The sequence below is a fragment of the Zophobas morio genome, unplaced genomic scaffold (genome assembly GCF_036711695.1).
Source record: "Zophobas morio isolate AGI-343-1 ecotype UQ-CSIRO unplaced genomic scaffold, CSIRO_AGI_Zmor_V1 ptg000022l, whole genome shotgun sequence".
Classification (NCBI taxonomy): domain Eukaryota; kingdom Metazoa; phylum Arthropoda; class Insecta; order Coleoptera; family Tenebrionidae; genus Zophobas; species Zophobas morio.
Genome location: NW_026972127.1, coordinates 1,539,184 through 1,562,079, shown reverse-complemented (window position 1 = coordinate 1,562,079; position 22,896 = coordinate 1,539,184). Strand labels below are relative to the sequence as shown.

The following is a 22,896-nucleotide window of genomic DNA, read 5'->3' as shown; positions in this document are numbered from 1 at the left end:
AAAACATGGTGGGTTTGACAGCGGACATGATGAACTTGGAAAGTGTAATTAATTATAGGCATAGTACGGGAAATGGAATTTCTAGCACATGATTGTGACGTTTAATAATACGATTTATATAGTGAACTATTTATTACACAGAAATAAAAAAAAATGTATTCGAAAAAAATATGGTCAAAGTAAATCTCTCTAACGAACGAGAAAATAACACAAAAATGGTACTGAGAAATTGAGAAATAATATTATTATTTTATTTGTTAATACGTGTTTTTCGGCCTCGTTCCTTGGAAAATTCCTACAATTTTCTTTGAATGATCTAAGTGAATATGGCAATTTTTGGGAGAGTTTAAAAATTTGTCGATATACTAGATTTTTTTTTATTTTTAGGCAACTTTACCAAAAACTCAAGTTGTTCAATGAAATAACCTCTTCCTGACCACTTTCAAAAATTAGCAACAGAGTTTTTTTTGTTGATTTGCAACCCCAGAAGTGTTTTTAAATTTATTTTTTTCGAAAACTTGTAACATTTAATATCTTAGAATTTTTTTGAAATTTTTAGTCAAGTTTTTTAAAAGTTCAGTTTTTCTTCCTCTTTTGAAAATATTTACTTTTTTCCGAACACCTTCGAAAATTATTCAGACACTTTTTTGTAGATTGGATCTTCCAGAATTTATTTACGCCTTGTTTAAATTTTTTTAAAATTTTCAATTTTTCCGTAATCGATAAAAATAAAAAATGTCAATTTTTGGGTATTTTAACAATCTGATTTTGAAACCGAATAGTTGGAAAATTTCAATTTAAAATTTAGCAAAAAACATTTTTCTGTTGAATTTGACTTTCAGAAGTATTTTTCGGCTTTATCTTTTTGAAAATTTCTAATATTTTTCCGAATTGCCAAATTAAAAAATGGTAATTTTTAGAATAATTAAAAATGAATTTGAAAGTGAACTTTTCGAAAATATTGGTTTAAGATCATAAACGCGTTATATTTTTCCAATTACCATTTTCTGTGATTTTTTCGGCAACTTTTCAAAAAGTTCAAGTTCCTCAATAAAATGAAATTATTTTAGGTCTTCTTCGGTTGCTTACCTTTGGAAAAACAGCTAAATTTTTTAAGATTTTGTCCAGAATCGCAAGAGATATTTGCAACTTAAAGTTGTCGCGTGCCGGTAATCCCCACATGTTAGAAAGCAGAATAATTCAGGTCCGGAAGGGACCATCGTTACGCTCGAATGAAAATGAGCATTATTTTATGAGTACAACTAACTACCTGCTAAATGTTCTCCGACAAATTCAGGTGAACTGGTGTAAGCCATAACTATTTCTTACCATTGTACTACTGTCCGTCTCGTGATTTTCAATAAAATTTTATAGGCTACAATAAAATTTCCAAAACTATACTACTGTTCGTCTCGTTATTTGCAATAAAATTTTATAGGGTAGAATAAAATTTCCAAAACTATACTAGTATGGTAATGTTTGGGATATTTTAGAAATTTGAATTTGGAACTGAATATTTCGAAAATCTTCTAAGATATCCTAGAATTTTTTGGAAATTTTAGGTCAAGTTTTTAAAAGTTCAGTTTTTCAGTACTCCCCCTTTTCAAAATAATTACCTTTTTCCTACCACCTATGAAAATTATTCAAAAAGACTTTTTGTAGATTGGAACTTCCGAAATTTATTTACGGATGGCTTAAAACTTTCTAAAATTTTCAGTTTTTTCGTAACCGATGAAAATAAAAAATGTCAATTTTTGGGTATTTTAAAAATCTGATTTTGAAACCGAATATTTGGAAAATCTCAATATAAAATTTAGCAAAGAACATTTTTCTGTTCATTTCGACTTCCAGAAGTATTTTTCGGCTTTACCTTTTTGAAAATTTCTAATATTTTTCCGAATTGCCAAATTAAAAAATGGTAATTTTTAGAATAATTAAAAGCTCTGAATTTGAAAGTGAGCTTTTCGAAAATATTGGTTTAAGATCATAAACGCGTTATATTTTTCCAATTAGCATTTTTTGTGATTTTTTCGGCAACTTTTTAAAAAGTTCAAGTTCCTCAATGACATGAAATTATTTTAGGTCTTCTTCGGTTGCCTACCTTTGGAAAAACAGCTAATTTTTTTAAGATTCTGTCCGTTTTTTAAGGTGCCAAATACCTTGGTCCACAAGTAACATTTTATATATAGTTTTGGAAATTTCATTCTACCCTATAAAATTTTATTGGCAATAACGAGACGGACAGTAGTAGAATAGCAAGAGGTATTTACAAGTTAAAGTTGTCGCGTGCCGGTAATCCCCAGATGTTAGAAAGCAGAATAATCCAGCTCCGGACAGGGACTATCGTTACTCTCGAACGAAAATGAGCATTATTTTATGAGTACAACTAACTACCTGCTAAATGTTCTCCGACAAATTCAGGTGAACTGGTGTAAGCCATAAATATTTCTTACCATTGTACTACTGTCCGTCTCGTGATTTTCAATAAAATTTTATAGGGTACAATAAAATTTCCAAAACTATACTACTGTCCGTTTCGGTATTTTCAATAAAATTTATAGGGTAGAATCAAATTTTCAAAACTATACTACTATGGTAATGTTTGGGATATTTTAGAAATTTGAATTTGGAACTGAATATTTCGAAAATCTCTAAGATATCCTAGAATTTTTTGGAAATTTTAGGTCAAGATCTTAAAAGTTCAGTTTTTCAGTACTCCCCCTTTTGAAATTAATTACCTTTTTCCCACCACCTACGAAAATTATTCAAAGAGACTTTTTGTAGGTTGGAACTTCCGAAATTTATTAATGATGGCTTAAATTTTTTTTTAATTTTCAGTTTTTTCGTAATCGATGAAAATAAAATTTTTGGGTATTTTAAAAATTTGTGTTTGAAAGCGAATATGTGGAAAATCTCAATACGAAATTTAGCAAAAAACATTTTTTTGTTGATTTCGTTCTCTAGAAGTGTTTTTCGGCTTCATTTTTTTGAAAATTTTTGGTTAATTTTTTTAAAAGTTCAGTTCTTCAGTACTTCCGCTTTTGAAAATAATTACCTTTTTCCCATCGTCTACGAAAATTATTCAAAGAGACTTTTGTGTAGATTGGAACTTCCAGAATTTATTTACGCATGGCTTAATTTTTTTTTAATTTTCAATATTTTCGTAATCGATAAATAACAAATGCCTATCTCTGGGTATATAAAAATTCAAAATTTAGCAAAAAAAAATTGTTTGTCGATTTCGACCTCCAGAAGGTTTTTCGGCTTCATTTTTTTTTTTAAATTTCTAACATTTTTCCGAATTGTCAGAATAAAAATGGTAATTTTTGAGCTGTTTAAAAATTGGAATTTGAGTCCGAATATGTATTTTGAAAATCTTGGTTTTGGACCATAAACACGCTATATTTTTCGAAACAGTACGTCGAGATCTATATCCTCGAATTTTTTGGAAATTCTTGCGCTACTTTTCCATAATTCAATTTTTCAACATTCTTATGAAAATTACGACTTTTTCGACCGAAAAAGTGGTCTCAATATTTTCAAAAAACTCCGGGTTATAAATCCTGACGCGTTGATTCGAAAAATATATCGTGCTTAGGGTCACGGAGCAATATTTTCTAAAGCTAGTACCTGCTAAAATAAGACTGATTTTGGCAGGTGATATAACCCCTAAAAAAGGAGAGGGAGGGTGGGCGGGGCTAGCACATACTAAGGTAAGACTGACTTTGGCAAATGACGTACCCCCTAAGAAAATAGAGGGCGGGTGGGTGGGGCTAGTACCTTCTAAGATAAGACTGATTTTGGCAAATGATACACCCTTTACGAAAAAAGAGGGCGGGTGGGCGAGGCTAGTACTTGCGAATCATAAAACGAAAATATCGGAAAGTTGAAAAATCGAAGAAAAATTAAAAATCGAAAAATTGAAAAATTGAGAAATTGAAACATCGAAAAATCGAGAATTTGAAAATAAAAAAATCAACATCTAAAAATTGAAAAATTGAAGAATTGAAAAACTGAAAAATTGAGAAATCGAGAGGTCGAGTAATCGAAAAGTCGAAACACCAAAAGAGCGATTAACCGAGAAATTGAGAAATCAAAAAATCAAAAATTCAGAAACGTTAAAAATTGAAAAATTGAAAAATTTTAAAAATGGCGAAATCGAATCAAAGAATCGTAAAGTAGAAAAACTGAAAAATCGAGAAATCGAAAAATCTAAAAATTGAAAAATCCAAAAACCGAAACATCAAAAAATCGCATAAATGAAGAAAAAAAAAACTCAAAAATCGAGAAATCGAGGAATTCCAAAACTAAAATGACGAAAAATTAGAGTATCGAAAAATTGAAAATTGGGAACATTGAAAAATTGTAAAATCGAAAAGCGAAACATCGAAAAATCGAGAATTTGGAAATAAAAAAATCGTAACGTCAAAAATTGAAAAATTGAAGAATGGAAACATTCGAGAATTGAAAAACTGAAAAAACGAGAAATCGAGAAGTCGAGTAATCGAAAAGTCGAAACACCAAAAGAGCAATTAACTGAGAAATTGAGAAATCAAAAAATCGAAAATTTAAAAACGTCAAAAATTTTAAAAATCGGAAAACCGAGATGTCAAGAAATCGAATCAAAGAATCGTAAAGTAGAAAAATTGAAAAATCGAGAAATCAAAAAATTTAAAAATTGAAAAATCTAAAAACCGAAACATCAAAAAATCGGATAAATGAAAAAAAAATCCAGAAATCGAGGAATTCCAAAACTGAAATGACGAAAAATTAGAGTATCGAAAAATTTAAAACTGGAAACATTGAAAAATTGGAAAATCGAAAAGCGAAACATCGAAAAATGGAAACATGGAGAAACGAAAATCAACACATCGAGAAATCGATAAGTCGAAAAGTAAAAAAATCGAAAAATTGAGAGATCGAAACGGTCCAACAATCAAATAAACGCAAATTAAAAAACTGAAAAATAAAAAAATTTAAAATAAAAAATCAACAAATCGAAAAAATTAAAAATCGAAAAACTGAAAAATAGAAAAATTTAAAAACAGAAAAATTAGAAAAAAGTCAAAATTTTAAGATTTGCAAAAACCTTTTCAGTCAAAAATTCGAAATTTTCATAAGGGTATTGAAAAATTGAATTTTGGAAAAATACGCCAAAAATTTACAAAAAATTCCAGGATATAGATCTCGACCTACTGATTTGAAAAATATAACGTGTTTATGGTTCAAAACCTAGATTTCAAAATATTCAGACTCAAATTCCAATTTTTAAATATCCCAAAAATTGCTTTTTTTATTGTGGCAATTCGAAAAAATGTCAGAACTTAAAAAAAATGAGGCCGGAAACAATTCTGGAGATGGGAATCAACAAAAAAATGTTTATTGCTAAATTTCGAATTGAAATTTTCCAAATACTCAGTTCCAAACTCAAATTTTTAAAATACCCAAAATTTGACACTTTTGATTTTTATTGATTATGGAAATTTTTTTAAAAATTTAAGCCATCCGTAAATAAATTCTAAAAGTTTTCATAAAAGTCTGTTTGAATAATTTTCAAAATAAATATATATTTTTAAAATACTTGACCAAAAATTTACAAAAAAATTATAGGAAATTTTAGGAGATTTTCTGAATATTCAGTTTCAAATTTAAATTTCTGAAATATTCCAAACGTTACCATAGTAGTATATAAAATGCTCCTCTGGGTTAAGGCCGAAGGGGCAGAATCTTAAAAAAATCAGCTGTTTTTGCAAAGGCAAGTAACCTAAGAAGACCTAAAAAAATTTAACTTCATTGAGGAATTTAAGCTTTTTGAAAAATTGTCGAAAAATTAAAAAAAAATCGAGAATATGCATTGGAAAAGTATAGCGCCTTTATGGTCCCAGACCAATATTTTCGAAATAAGTATTCAGTTTCAAATTCATATTTTTTAATTATTCTAAAAATTATCATCTTTTAATTTGTCAATTTGGAAAAATTTTCATAAAATGACGTCGAAGAATACTTCTGAAAGTCGAAATCAACAAAAAAAATGGTTTGTGCTAAATTTTAAATTGAGATTTTCCAAATCTTCGGTTTCAAACTCAAATTTTTAAAATACCCAAAAATAGGCATTTTTTATTTTTATTTTTAGCGATTACAGAAAAACTGACAATTTAAGATTTTTTTAAAGAAGCCGTAAATAAAGTTCCAATCTACAAAAAAGTCTCTTTGAATAATTTTCGAAAGTGGCTGAAAAAAGGTAAATATTTTCAAAAGGGGAGTACTGAAAACTGAACTTTTAAAAAATTTGACTAAAATTTTCTGAAAAATTCGAGGGTATTTTAGGAGATCTTTGAAATATTCAGTTTCAAATTAAAATTTCTAAAATATCCCAAACATTACCATAGTAGTATAGAAAATGCTACTTCTGGTGTTCTGGACCAGGGTATTTGGCACCTTAAAAAACGGGCAGAATCTAAAAAATTTAGCTGTTTTTCCAAAAGTAAGCAAGCGAAGAACTAAAAAATTTCATTTCATAGAAAAATTCGACCTGAGTCGAAATTTGCCTAAGTGGAAGTATACACAGTGGAAAAATTCATTTTTGAAAGTGTCGTCTAAAAATTCTCAAAAAATTGAGGCTAACAGATCTTGACGTGCGGATTCCAAAAATATAGCGCGGTTAAAGTTACGGCCCGATAATTTTTAAATATTCGGAGTGAAATTCGAATTTTATGAAATTTTAAAAAATTGCGATACTTCAAAGGGCGATTTTGGAAAAACGGTTGGATTTCTCGAAGAAATGAGGCCGGAAGTGACTTCTGTGGCCCGAAATGTACAAGAAAATATGTTTAATTATATTACGAAAATCGTCGAAAATGGACCGAAATTTGCATACATAGTGGAAAATTTCATTTTTGAAAAAGATAAGACTGACTTTGGCAAATGGTACACCCTGTAAGAAAAGAAAGGGCGGGTGGGCGGGTTTAGTGCCTGCTAAAATAAGACTGATTTTGGCAAATGATATAAAAATTAAAAGTTCGAAAAACATAATATATATAATATTGAATAATTGAGGAATCGAGAAATGGAAATTTCAAAAAATTCAAAAAGTCGTCTAAAAATTCTCAAAAAATTCAGGCTTATAAACCTTGACATGCTGATTCCAAAAATATAGGGTTTTTAGGGTCACCGAGCAATATTTTTGAAATATTTGAGTGAAATTCGAATTTTTTGAGATTTTTAAAAATTGCAATTTTCAGTGAGCGATTTTGGAAAAACGGTTCGAGTTATCGAAGAAATGAAGCAGGAAGTGACTTCTGCGATCCGAAATCTATGAGAAAATGTGTTTATTTAAATTTTGAAAATCGTCGAAAATGGGCCGAAATTTGCATACATTGTGGAAAATTTTTGAAAAAGATAAGAAAAGACTGATTTTGGCAAATGATATACTCTCTAAGAAAAGAGAGGGCGGGTGGGTGGGGTTAGTGCCTGCTAAGATAAGACTGATTTTGGAAAATGATATACTCTCTAAGAAAAGACAGGACGGGTGGGCGGGGCTAGTATCTAATAACATGAGAAAACTGATAATTTGAAAATTTTTGTGTTGGCAATTCTGAATTATTGGTATCCGTGCTAGTAGTCAGTTTATAGTCAATTTTGACATGAGCAGGTACGAAAAACGCTTAGATTGGATGAGATGATAGCAGCTCTTCTAAATATTATTTTGACAATCAGGAATGCCATCATAAAAGAAAAAAACAAACATTAAAAATCAATATAACGAATAAATCGAAAGATCGAGAAAACAAAACATCAAAAAACTAAAAAATCTAAAATTTGAAAGTTCGAAAAATTGAAAAATAGAAATATTGAAATATCGAAAAGTCGAGAAATGAAAACATCAAAAAATCCAAAAACCTTTCATTTTTGAAAAAGTCGTCTTGAATGTTATAGATCTTGAGAGTGAAATTCGATTTTTCGAAATTTTTAAAAATCGTCGAAAATGGATCGAATGTGAATATATGTACATCAAATAATAAGATTTTTCTGTAGTATTTATCCAGAATATCCAAAATAAGAAAAAATAGCCATTTTTGGAACATCTTAAAAATTCGAGTCTGAAACCGAATATTTAGAAAATCTTGGTCCGGGACTAAAACACACTAATAGTATGCTTTTGCATTTAGCACGTCTAGAATTTTTTGTGAATTTTTGAGCACTTTCAACCTCCACAAATGTTTTTCGGATTCATTTTTCCGACTCGCGAAAATGAAAAATGGTAATTTTTTGGAATATTTTAACAATTTGAATTTGAAATTGAATCTTCCAGAAATCTTGGTCTGGCGCGATATTTTTCCAACAGGCAAGTCGAGTTTTAGAACTTTTTGGAAATTTTTGGGCAACGTTTCCAAAAATTATAATAAATTGATATACATATAGATAAATAATTATTTAATTTAATTAGTATTACAATTAATGAATATTTTGTGAATTGCAAAATGTACTACAAAAAAATACTTTTCACCCTTAAAAATCATTTTCTCTTTCAAAATAAAACAAAACCAACCTGATTTAATGGTCGTTTAGTTGTACCACAATGAATACTAACACCAATTTAATATCCTGTAACATTTAAAGCTACACATAAACTAACACTGGCACCCTCAGAAACGATAATCTACATTAAAACAGTCTCTAGCGTGAGATCAACTTACACCTAAGAGATTAAAAGCATCGATTAAAAAATTACATGACGCAAATGCAAACACTGCACTTTCTTGCTAATCTAATAACATCTACTGGACTTTCGTGTCATTGAATTGAATGATCACGAGTTCATACGTAACAATAGCACCAGCAACCTGAAAATGCAAATTAATTACAGTTTTCTCAACACCAAAAAAAAAATACATTTAGTAGCAGCCCCCGAGTCACTTTGAACATTCTATTTCCAGTGATTCCAACATCGTTGAAACTAATTTGAAGCAAAAGTCGCCGAATCTGGAACTCAAATTTGGAAAATCTGGCCCAAAAAATTTGGCTTACCTCTAGATTGTAAGTAGCCGACGGGACACAATGAAGAATATTCGCCGGTCCTTTACTCTCATCGATAATCCAAGCCCCGTACAAAGAAACCATCACGACCCTCAAAATCAGAAACGAAAACGAATAGGTGTAGTACAAAATTTGGACTTCGTGGTTTAAGTGCCTAAAAACCTGACATTTCCCAATCACGTTTACAACGTCGCTGATTTACCCAATGACGTTCGACAGTTGGATCAACAGGAAAAAAATGTTCGCCGAGTAGGATAGCAGCACGATGTGGGAAAAGTACTTCTCGAGCTTCCTGGATAAGTGGACCAAGCGGTCGTAGTCAGCGCGGATTTCGGTCCAGTAGTTGTTGGAGTTCGACTACAAGAAAAATTTTATTCGGGAATTGTACAAGTTTTCTCACCTTTTTTTCGTCTAGGCACAATCGATTTGTTATTTGTTTGAAACGCAGGGCCAAGGCCGAACTAATCGCGACTATAAACAGGTCATTAAACGACCAAATCAAATGTCCGAGCAGACTGGTGGCCTACAAAACAACAATGTTTATTTTTACCGACGTTGTAAATGTTTTCACCGTCATGAAAAAGGCTGCCAGGCCATTGAAAGGAACCAATGAAAACCACTCCCGGAAGGCGAGTAAATAGTAATTTTTCAAGCTGAGTTTGTCGTGTCTGATGATAAATATGACTTGGTAGAGAAGTAGGAGGAAGAATTCACCTATAAACAACTTTCTACAACTTGTTTTCGTATTTATGACACCTACCAAACGATAAAATCAGCGCTATGATACTTAGTAGTCTGATTCTGAAGTCCAAATTTTTGGGATAGCCATACACCTTGGACATTTTCCTATCCACTTCATCCCAAAGTCGGGAAAATTTCGGCCACTTCTTCGCCAGACGCAAATACAAAATCATGCATGTAAAAGCGTTAATTTGATTGATTTGTCGCACTAAAAACCCAAATAAACCCAAATTTCGTCAAAAATTTGGCTTACCAAGCACCCGAAAGTTGAACCGGACGGAAGTCCAGTTGATCATGCAAATAATCGTGTTAGCAACGAAAATAGCAGTAGCCAGGATGGTATAAATGGTTTTGAAAGACCTCCACTGGAACTTGATTTCGGCCACCGATGATAGCCCATTTAGGGGCAACAAACCCAACCCATTGGCCACTTTAATCAAAAAATTAAAAGAATCGTGGAACGATTTCCCCGGAATTGGTTTATTTTTGTCCTGACTAACATAAATCATGGCTGGGCAACAAGTCAACAACTTTGAATAAAATGGTTAATGGTCGATGGTCGTGGCGTGGTGATAATCACACGGTTTGAGGAAAAGCAAATAATTGAAAACATTAATGTTCGGGGTGGGTTGATAAATCTAACGCATTTATTTTTTACGAGGTATTTTTATGGAATCGATGAAAGAAAAATTCCACTTTGGCTAAGTAGCGTCTATCTAAAAAAAGTATTAAAAAATATTGGTTGAAATAAATGAAAATAATTACCGTCAGGGGTGTCTTTGGTGGTCCGTTATTAAAAAAAAGTTGGTTCGAAAAAGGAAAACCAACATTAGTCTCGAACATACTGTTTGCTTGTACACCCTGCCACGGTTTAGCGGTAAGCAATCTATTACTCTAAATTTTGTTTTAGACTAATATCGGCTTAATTTATCAATGCACTTGTTGCTATTTAAACTGATATAATTAAAAAAAAAACGCTATCTATTAGATGAACTTTTAGTACGTAGGTATAGTAAGATAACGATATTTGTAAGAGCAGTGTGGAATTTAAAAATTTGTAGCTGAAAATTTTTGACTAATTTTGAGTTTGCAGTGGAGGTGAATAAATTAACTAAAAAGTAGGGCTCCCGTTTCAGTTTGTCTGCCTTCTGTCGTCTGTCAGCGATTTTGTTAGAGGAAGGAGGTTGTATACGTGCAGACAATTTTTTTGTAAAGTAATCGTGATAGAAATCAAGGCGGATTAATAAACCACAAGTACAGGATAACTATTTGCCGGACTTATTAAGTACTGTGTCCACAAATTTTCATTTTAAAGGTAAAGGTTCGAGGGTAAAAACTCAACACGGATTCATAAACTACAAGTGGAGGAGTATGTTATCTTATAAAATTTAAATAACATAAATATCATTTACTGTTGTACAGACAGACGGAAACGACAGACCTACGTTTTCCTATTCTAGGAACCACGAAACGTCGGAAAAACATAAAAGTAGCCAGTCACCTGCACTCGATTACAATACTTCCTTAGCTTATGCTTGGGAAGTGAAAAGGTCCAAAAGCACACAAAAAATGAGAATAAAACCATTATAATAAGTTACTGGAAAAGGGAGGCAAAAACTGTAATATAAAAAGTCCACAAAGAAGACTACAAAAACAAAGGACAAAACAATTCAACAAAAAAAGGCGACAACCAAAAGTGAAAGAGAAAGTCAATAAAAATGGAGAAAAATAATGCAAAAAAAGTGGCTACTAAAAAAGTGACAAAAATACAATAAAAAAGGTTTCAAAAAAGATAAAAAAAGTAAATTAAAAAAGAACAAACAGTCTTCAAAAACGGACTAAAATGGGACAACAGAGCACAGAAAATCATATAAAAATGGGAAAAAAATCAAAATAAAAATGTTTTTATATTTTTTCTTTTTCTCAATTTGAAATTTTTCAGTTTTTGGATTTTTCAATTTTTTTTTGTTTTCAATTTTTCGTTTCTTCAATTTTTGATTTGCAGGTTTTCTAATTTTCATTTTAGATATGTAATAATAATTATAATTTTTATTAGAGTTGTTCACTTTTTCAATTTTTCGTTTTTGGAATTTTTTAATTTTTCGATCTTTGAATGCTAGTTTTTGGACTTTACGAACATTTCTCGATTTAATTCGTTCTTTGATTCATTAATTTTTCCTCGATTTCTAGTTTTTCTATGTTTCTATTTTTCGTTTCTTCAGTTCTACAATTTTGTCAAATAAATGTTATATAAATTAAAAAAAAAGCAACAGTGTACCTATGGTCTATGAATCCGTGTTGAATTTTTATCTTCGAACTCGAAATTTTTGTGGAAAAATAAAGCAAAATTGAATTACAATTTTTCGATTTCTTGATTTCTCGATTTTTAGTTTACTTAATTTTTCGATATTTCAGTTTTACAATTTTTGCAATTTAAAAAGAAAACATTTTTACATTTCTCAAATTCTCTATTAATCAATTCTTTGATTTTTCGACTTTTCCTCTTTACAATTTATTGATTTTTCAGTTTTTCGGTTTCTCAAGTTTTCGTTGTTCCAATTTTGGGATTTTTCAATATCTCCAATTTTTTAATTTAAAATTTTTCACTTTTTTGATATATCGATTTCTCGATCTTTCGATTTTTAAAATTTCTGATTTTTCGAATTTTGAATATTTTGATTTATCGTTTTTTTTTTAGTTTAAATATATATTTCAGTTTTAAATTTTCCGGTTTTTCGATTTCGGGCTATTTCGATTTCTCCATTTCTCGGATCTTTTGATGTCTCAATTTTTTAATTTCGACTTCTCGGCCTTTCCATTTTTCAATTTTTTATTTCTTCAAGTTTTTAGATTTTTAAAATTCTCCATATTTCGATTTTATGTTTTGTTATGCTTCGATCTCCCGATTTTAACCTTTTTAACGTGTATTCCAATTTTTCGATTTTGGAATTTTCGATTTCTTACATCTCGATTTTTCGTTTTTTCGATTTTAAAATGTTTTTACTTTTCGTTCTTTTTTCCGGTTCTGGATTTTTCAAGTTTTCAATTTCTCAATTTTTCAACATTTCAATTTTGAGAATGTCTTATTTTTCAGTTTTTTGATATTTTCATTTTTCAACTTTTTAAATTTTGATTTTTCGACTTACCGCAAATCGATTTTTGGGTTTTTCAATTTTTCGACTTTTCAGTTTTGAGATTTTTCAATTTGTCGATTTTTTGGTTTTTCATTTCTTCAGTTTTTCGGTTTTCAAGTTTTCGCATTTTTAAATTTAAAGTTTTTTAATTTTTCGGTTTTATTTTTTTTACGTTCCGAATATACCCGATTTTAATTTTTTTTATGCTTTTCAATTTTTGGTTTTTCTAAATTTTCATTTTTCCATATCCCAATTTCTCGATTTTTCGACTTTTTGATTTTGTGTTTTTTGTAAATGTTAAATTTTTCGTTATTGTAATTTTTCTATTTTTTAAATTTTAGATATTTAGGTAGATTTTTCGACATATTGATTTCTCGATCTTTTTTCAGTTTGAATTCCTCGGTTTTTCGATTTTCCAAGATTACGATTTTTCAATCTTTCGATTTTTGAAAATTTTCGATTTCTTGATTTTTCAGTTTTTGATTTTCCAACTTTTAGATGTTTCAAATTTTAGAGTTTGCAAATTTCACGAGTTTACAGTCTTTAATTTCGTCAATTTTTCCTGTGGGTTTTTAATTTTCTTTATTTTTTCAATTTTCTGCTTTCAATTTTCCGTTTTTTTAATTTTTCATTTGCAGTTTTTCTAGTTTTCATTTTAATTATGTAACACTCCTAATAATTATAATTTTTAAAGTTGTTCACTTTTTCAGTTTTTCGTTTTTGGAATTTTTCAATTTTTCGGTATTTGAATGTCACAGTTTTTGGACTTTACAATTTTCAAGATTCTATAATTTTTCGATTTTACAATTTTTTGATTTTCCAATTTTTCAATTCGAATGGTTTTTCTTCTTTCCTATTCTTCGATTCATTAATTTTTTTTTAGAATTTTAAGTTTCTCGGTTTTTAGTTTTTCGGGTTTTTAACTTTTCGAATAAACAAAATCGAAAAATTATAAAATGGAAAAATTGTAAAACTGAAAAAGTACAAAATGAAAGCTTCGAAATATAAAAAAATTGGAAATCAAGGACTTAAAAAATCAAAGATTGAAAATGGAAAAAATTGAACAAACAAAAAATTATAAAATCCAAAGAAACATTGAAAAAATAAAGATAATGGAAAAATAAAAAATTGTGATATAAAATCAAGAAAATGAAAATTACAAAATCGGGAAAATGAAAATATCGAAAATCTGAAAAATATAGAAATTGAAAAATTCCCGAAATTGCGATGTTTAAAATTGAGATAGCGAAAACTTAAAAATCGAGAAATCGAAAAATTTTTAAAATTGGAAAATTGAGATATGAGAAATCGAAAATTCCAAAAATGGAAAAATTGAAACACATTAAAAAATTAAAATCGGGAAATCGAAACATGAAGATTGTAAAAGGGAAAAATGAAAAATTTAAAAAATCGAAAATTTAAAATATATACTAGAAATCGAAAACTTGAGACTTCAAAAGATCGAGAAATCGAAATAGGCCGAAATCGGAAAATTCAAAATTGAAATATTTACTTAAAAAAAAGATAAACGGAAAAATCGAAAAACTCAAAAAATCGATAAACCTAGAGATATGAGAAACAGAAAATTCCAAAAACGAAAAATTGAAATACAGATTAAAAAGTTTAAAAAATCGAAGTTAAAAAATCGTAAAAACAAATTCCATTCGATTTTCCGTTTTATCGATTTTGCAATTTTTTGTTTCTTCAATTTTTTCCAATTTTTTAATTTTCCGATTTTTCAATTTTTCGCATTTTCTACTTTCCGAATAAACAAAATTGAAAAGTTATAAAACAGAAAAATTGTAAAATTGAAAAATCAAAATGAAAAAACGCAAAAGTATAAAATGAAGGCTTCGAGAAATCTAAAAACTTGAGAAATTGAAGAAACGGAAAATTCAAAAATCGAAAAATTAGCAAATGTGGTTTATAAATACATTATTGAGATTATTCGGCGTTTCGAATTCTCGATTTGTCAACTTAAGAAGATTCAACTTTTCAATATTTCAATTTTGGACATTTTCAATTTTTCCATTCTTTAAATTTTCGGTTTTTCCATTTTGTTATTTTTCGATTTTTCAATTTTCCGATGTTTCAATGATACAATTTCTCAATTTTTATCCTCTTTTTGAATTTTTCAAATTTTGACGTTTTTAAATTTTCAGTTTTTCCGTTTCTGAAGTAATCTTTTTTTATTTTTCCATTTCTTCCCAAAGTTTCGATTTTTCACTTCTTCAATACTTCAATTTTTCGATTTTTTGATGTATCAATTTTTCGATTTCGCAGATTTTTGATTTTTCAATTTTTAGATTTTTTAATCTTACGATTTTTCGACTTCTGGATTTCCCGATTTTCAGTTTTTCGTTTTTTAAACTTTGGGTTTTTCAATTTTTCGGCTGTTTTATGTTTCGATTTCTCGATTTTTCAACTTTTCGATATTTTAATTTTTCAATTTTTTAAAATTCTAGATTTTTGATTTCTCGAGTTTTCAGTTCCTCTATATTTCAATATTTCAATTTTCGGGATTTTTAAAATTTTCGATTTTCCATCTTTTTTTTTCGACTTTTTAAATTCTCAATTTTTCGATGGTTCGATTTCCAGATTTTTTAATTTTTCTTAGGTTTTTGAACTTCTCAATATTTTAGTTTTGTGATTTTTCAATATTTTGATTCCTCAGTTTTTTGATTTTTTAATTTATCGACTTTTTGCTATCCAGATTTTTCTTTTCTTATTTAGATTTTTCGATTACTCAGTTTTACGATGTCAGTTTTTCGATTAAATTTGTGGATTTTTAAATTTCTCGATTTATCAGTTTTTCAATTTTTGACATTCGTGAATTTTCGATTTTTCAATTTCTCAATTTCTCGATTTCTTGATTTCAGTTTTTCCATTCAATTCTTCGATTCTTGAATTTTTCTTCGATTTTTCAATTTTTCGATATTTCAGTTTTGAGATTGTGCAATGCTTCGACTCCTCAATTTTTCGACTTTTTAAATTCTCAGTTTTTCGATGGTTCGATTTCCAGATTTTTCAATTTTTCTTAGGTTTTTCAACTTCTCGATATTTTAGTTTTGTGATTTTTCAATATTTTGATTCCTCAGTTTTTTGATTTTTTAATTTATCGACTTTTTGCTATCCAGATTTTTCTTTTTTATTTAGATTTTTCGATTTTTCTGTTTCTGCTCCTCGATTTTTCTTCGATTTTACAATTTTTCAATGATTTAGTTCTGTGATTTTTCAGTATTTTAGTTCGTCAGTTTTTCGATTTTTAATTTCTTGATTTTTTCCTTTTTCAATTTTGTTTTTAATTTAAGACTCCACAATTTTTCAATTTTTCCGGTTTTTTGGTGTTTCCAATTTTCGATTTTTCAGTTTCTCGATTTCCAGTTTTTCGATTACTCAGTTTTACGATGTCAGTTTTTCGATTAAATTTTTGGATTTTTAAATTTCTCGATTTATCAGTTTTTCAATTTTTGACATTTCTGAATTTTCGATTTCTTGGTTTCAGTTTTTCCATTCTTCAATTCTTCGATTCTTGAATTTTTCTTCGATTTTTCAATTTTTCGATATTTCAGTTTTGAGATTGTGCCATGCTTCGACTCCTCAATTTTTCGACTTTTTAAATTCTCAATTTTTCGATGGTTCGATTTTAGTTTTGTGATTTTTCAATATTCTGATTCGTCAGTTTTTTAATTTTTCGATTTATCGATTTTTTACTATCTAGGTTTTTCTTTTTTTATTTAGATTTTCCGATTCCTCGATTTTTAATTTTCGATATTTAATTTTTGTGATTTTTCAGTATTTAAGTTTGTCAGGTCTCTATTTTTCGATTTCTTGATTTTTTTGTTTTTTCGATTTTTCATTTTTTTATTAATTTAAGACTCACCAATTTTTCAGATTTTTCGATTTTTTGATGTTTCTATTTTTCTATTTTTCAGTTATCAATTTTTCAATATTTTAATTTTAGATTTCTCGATTTTTCAGTTCTTCAATATTTCTATTTTTTAATTTTTTGAACATCTAAATTTTAGTTTTTTTTTAGTTTTTTGATGTTTCGATTTCTCGATCTTTCGATTATTAATTATAAATTAATTATTTTTAATATTTGGTATTTTTTTTAACAGGTTGGCAACCTATTTAAAATTTTATGATGGCATACCTCAACACTTCAATTTTCTTAGAGAGTACATCACTTGCCAAAATCAGTATTATACTAGCCCCGCCCACCCGCCTTCTATTTTCTTAGAAGGTATATCATTTGCCAAAATCAGTCTTACCTTTACAATTACTAGCCCCACCCACCTGCTCTCTATTGTCTTAGAGGGTATGTCATTTGCCAAAATCAGTCTTATCTTAGGAAGTACTAGCCCCGCCCACCCGCCCTATCGTTTCTTAAAGGATGTATCATTTGCCAAAATCAGTCTCAGTAGTAGCCAAATCCAATTTTTCAGTTTTTTAATTGCCGTTTTTTTGATTTTGGACTACATATTTCGATTTTCGATTTATGGGTTTTTCGATATTTTCGCTTTTCAATTTTTCCATTTTTTAAAATTTTGGATTTCTTGATTTCTTGGTTTTTCGACTTTTCGACTTTAAAATTTTTCGACTTTTAGATTTTTCGATTTTTCGATTTTTCAAGTTTTCAATTTTTCAGTTTTTCGATAATTATGTGAATTTTATGAATTTCTGGATTTTTAAAATTTTTCAATGTTTTAATTTTACGATTTTTCGGCTGCTCCTCCATTTTTCTATTTTTCGACTTTTCGTATTTCAATTTTTCCGAATTCTCCATTTATCCAATTTTTCAATTTTTCGATTTTTTAAATTTTGGTTTTCCCAATTTCTCGGTTTTTCAACTTTTCGACTTTTCAATTTTAAAATCTTTCAATTTTTCGATTTTACGATTTTTCGATTCGATTTCTTAACATCTCGGTTTTTCAATTTTCCGATTCTTAAAATTTTTGAAATTTGGTTTTTACAATTTTTCGGTTTTTAAATCCTTCTATTTTCCAGTTTTTCGATTTTTCAATTTTGTGATTGCTCGATTTCTCGATTTTTCAATTTTTCGATTTACTGTTTTTTTTTATCTTCAATTTTTCAATTTTTACTTTGGATTTTTCAATTTTGGACTATTTCGATCTCTCAGTTTTTCGATTTTTCGACTTCTCAACTCAGTAATTTATTCATATTTCGAATTTCGATTTATGGGTTTCTAGATCCATTTATTCGATGTTCCCGTTTTTGAATTTTTCGATTTTCTAATTTTTCTGAATTCTTCATTTATCCGATTTTTCAATTTTTCGATTTTTTAAATTTTGAACCTCTCGATTTCTCGATTTTTTGAATTTCGATTTTACAATTTTTTGACTTTTCGGTTTTTGGATTTCTCGATTGTTACAGTTTTTTATTTCTCTGTTTTTCAATACTTCAATTTTGTGAATTTTATCATTTTCTGGTTTTTTAAATTTTCCAATCTTTTAATTTTCCGATTTTTCGATTGCTCCTTAATTTTTCGTTTTTTTGACTTTTCGTGTTCCAATTTTTCGATGTCCTAATTTTTCCGAATTCTCCATTTATCCGATTTTTCAATTTTTCTATTTTTTACATTTTGGATTTATCGATTTCTTGGATTTTCGACTTTTCCGCTTTTCAATTTTAAAATGTTTCAATTTTTTTTTATTGAAGCTTCCATTTCTCCATTTTTCAATTTTTTCATATTTTAATGTTCCAGTTTTTAGATTTTTCGATTCCTAAATTTTTCAATTTTTCAATTTTTCAGTTTCTCGATTTTTCAGTTTCTCGATTTTTCAACTTTTCGATTTACCGATTTTTTTAATCTTAAATTTTTCAATTTTTTAATTTTTAATTTTCATTTTTTCGATTTTTCGATATTCCCATTTTTCAATTTTTCGATTTCCTACGTTTTCCGAATGTACTTAATTTATTTGATTTTCCAATTTTTCGATGTTTCGATTTTTCAATGATCCGATTTTTCAATTTTAGATTTTCCAATTTTTATTTTTTTGTTTTTTTCATGTTTGGATTATTTATTATTACTAAAACTTAAAGTAAAAAATAACTACCAAAATTGTGACTAAAAATATGCAAATTTTAAAAAATATAGAACACAATGCTGCTAAAACATAAAAATAACTGTACTTCCCCAAAAAAAATCTATTGCAGGATTACGATTCCACTAGTAATTCCACTAATTTAGGACATTTTGTTCGTATCAAACACAATTAAAGAATTAATTCTTAGTTAACCAAAAAATATGTGCATGTCAAAATCGAGTGAAACATGTGAGATGTGATATATGTTTGTAAATAAAAGCATCTAAATAATAACCATGTCCCGCAGAAATTCTGGACGCTTAGAGTCGAGATTGGCCTGAGCGCGCTCCGGTCTGTGGATCAAACAAGTTCTCGAGGTACGTGTCCACTTGCGAGAAATCGCCTCAAAATCAGCCCTGGAGAGCTCCGAGTCGAAATTTAAACATTTTTATTTGCATTCGCAGGAATAAATAGTAATAGTGGAATAGGTCTACTGGAGATACCATGTAAAAAACCGCCCCTGTAATACTTTACCTCATAGGTGTTGCGGAAAAGAGTATCAAAAAATTAAATTTAAATAAATGTGATTGTTCAGGTAAATAACTGGTTAGTGAAGTGATGCGAATCTAAATCTTGTCAGTTTTTTGTATTGATTCATATATAAAATGACAGATTACAAACAATATTGAAATAATTTTTTGGAAGAAAATATTTTAGTAGAATTATAAAAATTTACATACTTTTAAATCAAATTATGTCAGCAACGAAAGAAGTCGATTTGTAAAAGAGTTTCAACAATGTTCGTCGGCTAATTTAAGAGTATTTATGAGTTCAAACTGAACCATAAATCAAGCAAATATTTTGATAAATATAAATTTTAAACAAAAATGACCGGTTCTTCCCCATGGAGCTCAATACTGTCTTTGCAGTGATATAAAAGTTGAAGCGAAACATGCTCTCTCCTCGTCTAAAAATGCAATTTCCTTCGAAAAATGAACGATTAATTAAACACTAAACAATGACTTATTTTAAAAAATATTGTTTCTTCCCCAGAGATTTAGACATAATCTATCAATTGAAATGTCGATCTTTTTCGGTCTGCTACTGGGCGCCCTTAAGTTTTGTGCCAATACCCTACTCGAGTTTAATCCTTTTGATATCACATTTTTACGAAAGGTTTCTCCTTCAAGAACACGCCGCTCACAAAAACTCTTTAATAATGCCTATAAAAATATGACTTTTAATGATTTATAGAATATTTTGACAAATTAATGTTTCTTAATATAGTCGTGGATCCACTCAGCATAATAAGACACTCTTGTATAACCATCTGGTAATCCTACAGCACATTCATCCGCCCTTCCAGCCACCCAGGAAAATACCCCAACCACAACATCACGGCCATTTTTACTGCAAACCAGAGGACTTCCGGAGTCCCCAAAGCAACTACCTTTTCCCTTTCCCGCTAAAGTACAAATTTGTGATAAAGGATCCACCACGACTTGTGTAAACAAAGATTTGCACTTCTGATAAGGAACGGTGGTCGTTGTTATTTGCTGCAACGTCATGGGGACAGTTTTCTTCGTGGGTGAAAGTAACCCCCATCCCAGTGCAGTGCATTTTCGTACAGAGTTGTCGTATGTCTCTTCGATCGGGATAGTCTTTATGGATTCCGACAGGGTTAGGGGTGTCTTCAATTTTAGAAGAGCTATATCGTGTTGTGTCGTCTTTTCGTTCCACCCGGGGTGGATTCCAATATCTGATATGCGGCTCCTGGATGGGGATCCTTGAGTTCGCAAGTTTGTGCCGGCCGCTACATTGAAAAATCTGTAGACGGTGTCAGTACTGAAAAAGATTGATGATTTTGGGGATTTGGGGGTTTTGTAAGAGCTTGTTTTACTCAAGGACGCAATGGGCTGCAGTGAGCACCCATTTTTCTGTAAGGATAGCTCCTCCACATGTGTAGGAATCGAACCATCGTATGGAAACTATATATGGATGATCCAACGTATTTGAACCACCCACAATTCGCTCACTAATACCTAGTGGGGTAGCTATAAGTTAAAATTAATGAGTTAATGTGTTCTTTACAATACAAATGTTACCTATCGCAGCTGCCAAAAGACCGACGAAGACTAGAACTGTTGTCATTGTGATTCTTCACTGAATGCGTGGACTGAGCGTGAGCCCTTTTATAATCCGAAAATTTGTTTTTGTTTTTTTTTAATTAAGTGTTTATTCTTTCGATAATTGCTATTGTAATGGACTCATAAACGTTATGTTGTCTAGACGATAACCGTCTTAATAATGTTGCAATTTAACAGACAAGGTCTGTCTGTTTTGATTTAGTAATTTTCATTAGTATTATAATTTTAAATTTTTTCAACATTAAAGAATAATGTTTTATTTTCCTGTTTGCTTTTTTAAGGACGATACTGACTGTTCAAAATATTGTCTAGGGAGATTTTAGTGGCAAGATGTGCTATCAAAAAAATTGAGATTTGGTTGATCATGGTGTTCATTCAAAACACGTTTTTTTTATTTTTGTCATGAAATTTCAAATTTGAAGTTGCGTGGTTGGCAAACTTGGATTTTTAGTTGAAGTTGGTGTCATAATTTTTCTATAATTTCCGATGGTCACCTGTCAAGATTAATAGATTGTCGACATTTTTAAATTTGCAAAATGTATCCAAAACGTAACCTAAATTTATCGCATGTCAAGATTGACATTTCTGTCACAGAATCCTGTTAAGCCGATATAAACGCAAGAAAAGTTAGAGATTTCATTGTAAAGATACAGAAGAAGGGGAGATCAGACTAGAAAACAGTCCAAAGAAAGGAAGAACAACATATGATAGTAGCGAAATTAATTGAGATATGAGGTGGAAATAAAAATGATTACTTGACCTCAGAAGAAAAACAAAGGCAGCATCAAAATTCCTGCCTTGTGGATATAAGTAAGCTCGTAATGTTTCCAAATTTTGATCATTTTTTTTTGTAAAAGTTAGTCATTTGTACATGCTAAGGCAGAACTAATTTTGGCAAATGACATACTCCCTAAGAAAAGATAGGGTGGGTGGGCGGGGCTAGTAGTTGTCAAGATAAGACTGATTTTGGTCAATGAGATACTCTCTAAGAGAGTAGAGGGCGGGTGGGCGGGGCTTTTACCAGCTAAGATAAAACTGATTTTGACAAATGAGATACTCGCTAAGAAAAGAGAGGGCGGGATAAAACTGAATATGGCAAATGAGATACCCGCTAGGAAAAGAGAGGGCGGGTGGGCGGGGCTAGTACCTGCTAAAATAAGACCGATTTTGGCAGATGTATTCTCTAAGAAATTTAATTAAATTACTATAAGAAAAAATTGGTCTAAAGAGTTTAGACAGTACTTCCCTCGCTGTCGGAAACTTGACGACTGCATGCCTATTGTGTTTTTTTTCTCATTACATTTTTGTAGTGGGAATTTAAAAAAAAATTGCTATGACGTCATCAACATTTTTGCAAGGACACGTATATCAGTTGAGATAGATGTAGTGTAATACTAAGAATAAAATTATTATATTCTCAAATTTTCGGGAAAATGAATTGGGTCGTTTTGAATATTGATTTGTAATAATCAATAAAATAAACAATTTACTCACGTATACGTATCAGAGGCAACTGAAAATCGTGTATGTATAAACATTCTTAATTTAAGATGACAGGCGTAACAGCATACGTGAGAGTCAAACAGAGAAACTGTAAACAAAACGACCATCGGTTTTATTGCTTCGACTTCCGCTTATTATATAAAACATTGGGTTTTATTTTAATTCTTGACGGTGAAATTCACAATTGGTTGATTATAAACATGTCTATTTCACATTCGCGGAACCAAGTGAGCGCATAAAACAAATGCAGTTCTGTAATGTTAAAGTCGATGTAAATAAGCGTGC

The 22,896-nt window shown here is 29.7% G+C and overlaps 2 protein-coding genes across 3 annotated transcripts; both read right to left on the bottom strand.

The window, feature by feature from the left end:
• Positions 1–8,544: 8,544 nt before the first annotated feature.
• LOC135133446 (gustatory receptor for sugar taste 64e-like) lies at positions 8,545–9,654 on the bottom strand. Of its 2 annotated transcripts, XM_064061837.1 has the most exons (6): positions 9,608–9,654; positions 9,437–9,559; positions 9,239–9,393; positions 9,028–9,190; positions 8,893–8,982; positions 8,545–8,843 (listed from the first exon to the last, which is right to left on the bottom strand). In XM_064061837.1, exons 1-6 carry the CDS (start codon positions 9,611–9,613, stop codon positions 8,778–8,780), a joined length of 603 nt encoding a protein of 200 aa, XP_063917907.1. In that variant the 5' UTR covers positions 9,614–9,654; the 3' UTR covers positions 8,545–8,777. The 2 variants fall into 2 exon arrangements, with proteins under 2 accessions (XP_063917907.1, XP_063917906.1); XM_064061836.1 differs by having other exon boundaries at positions 8,893–9,190.
• A 10,164-nt stretch (positions 9,655–19,818) lies between these two features.
• Positions 19,819–21,183, bottom strand: LOC135133443 (chymotrypsin-1-like). Its single transcript, XM_064061832.1, has 3 exons — positions 21,067–21,183; positions 20,862–21,015; positions 19,819–20,806 (listed from the first exon to the last, which is right to left on the bottom strand). Exons 1-3 carry the CDS (start codon positions 21,110–21,112, stop codon positions 20,230–20,232), a joined length of 777 nt encoding a protein of 258 aa, XP_063917902.1. The 5' UTR covers positions 21,113–21,183; the 3' UTR covers positions 19,819–20,229.
• Positions 21,184–22,896: the final 1,713 nt, after the last annotated feature.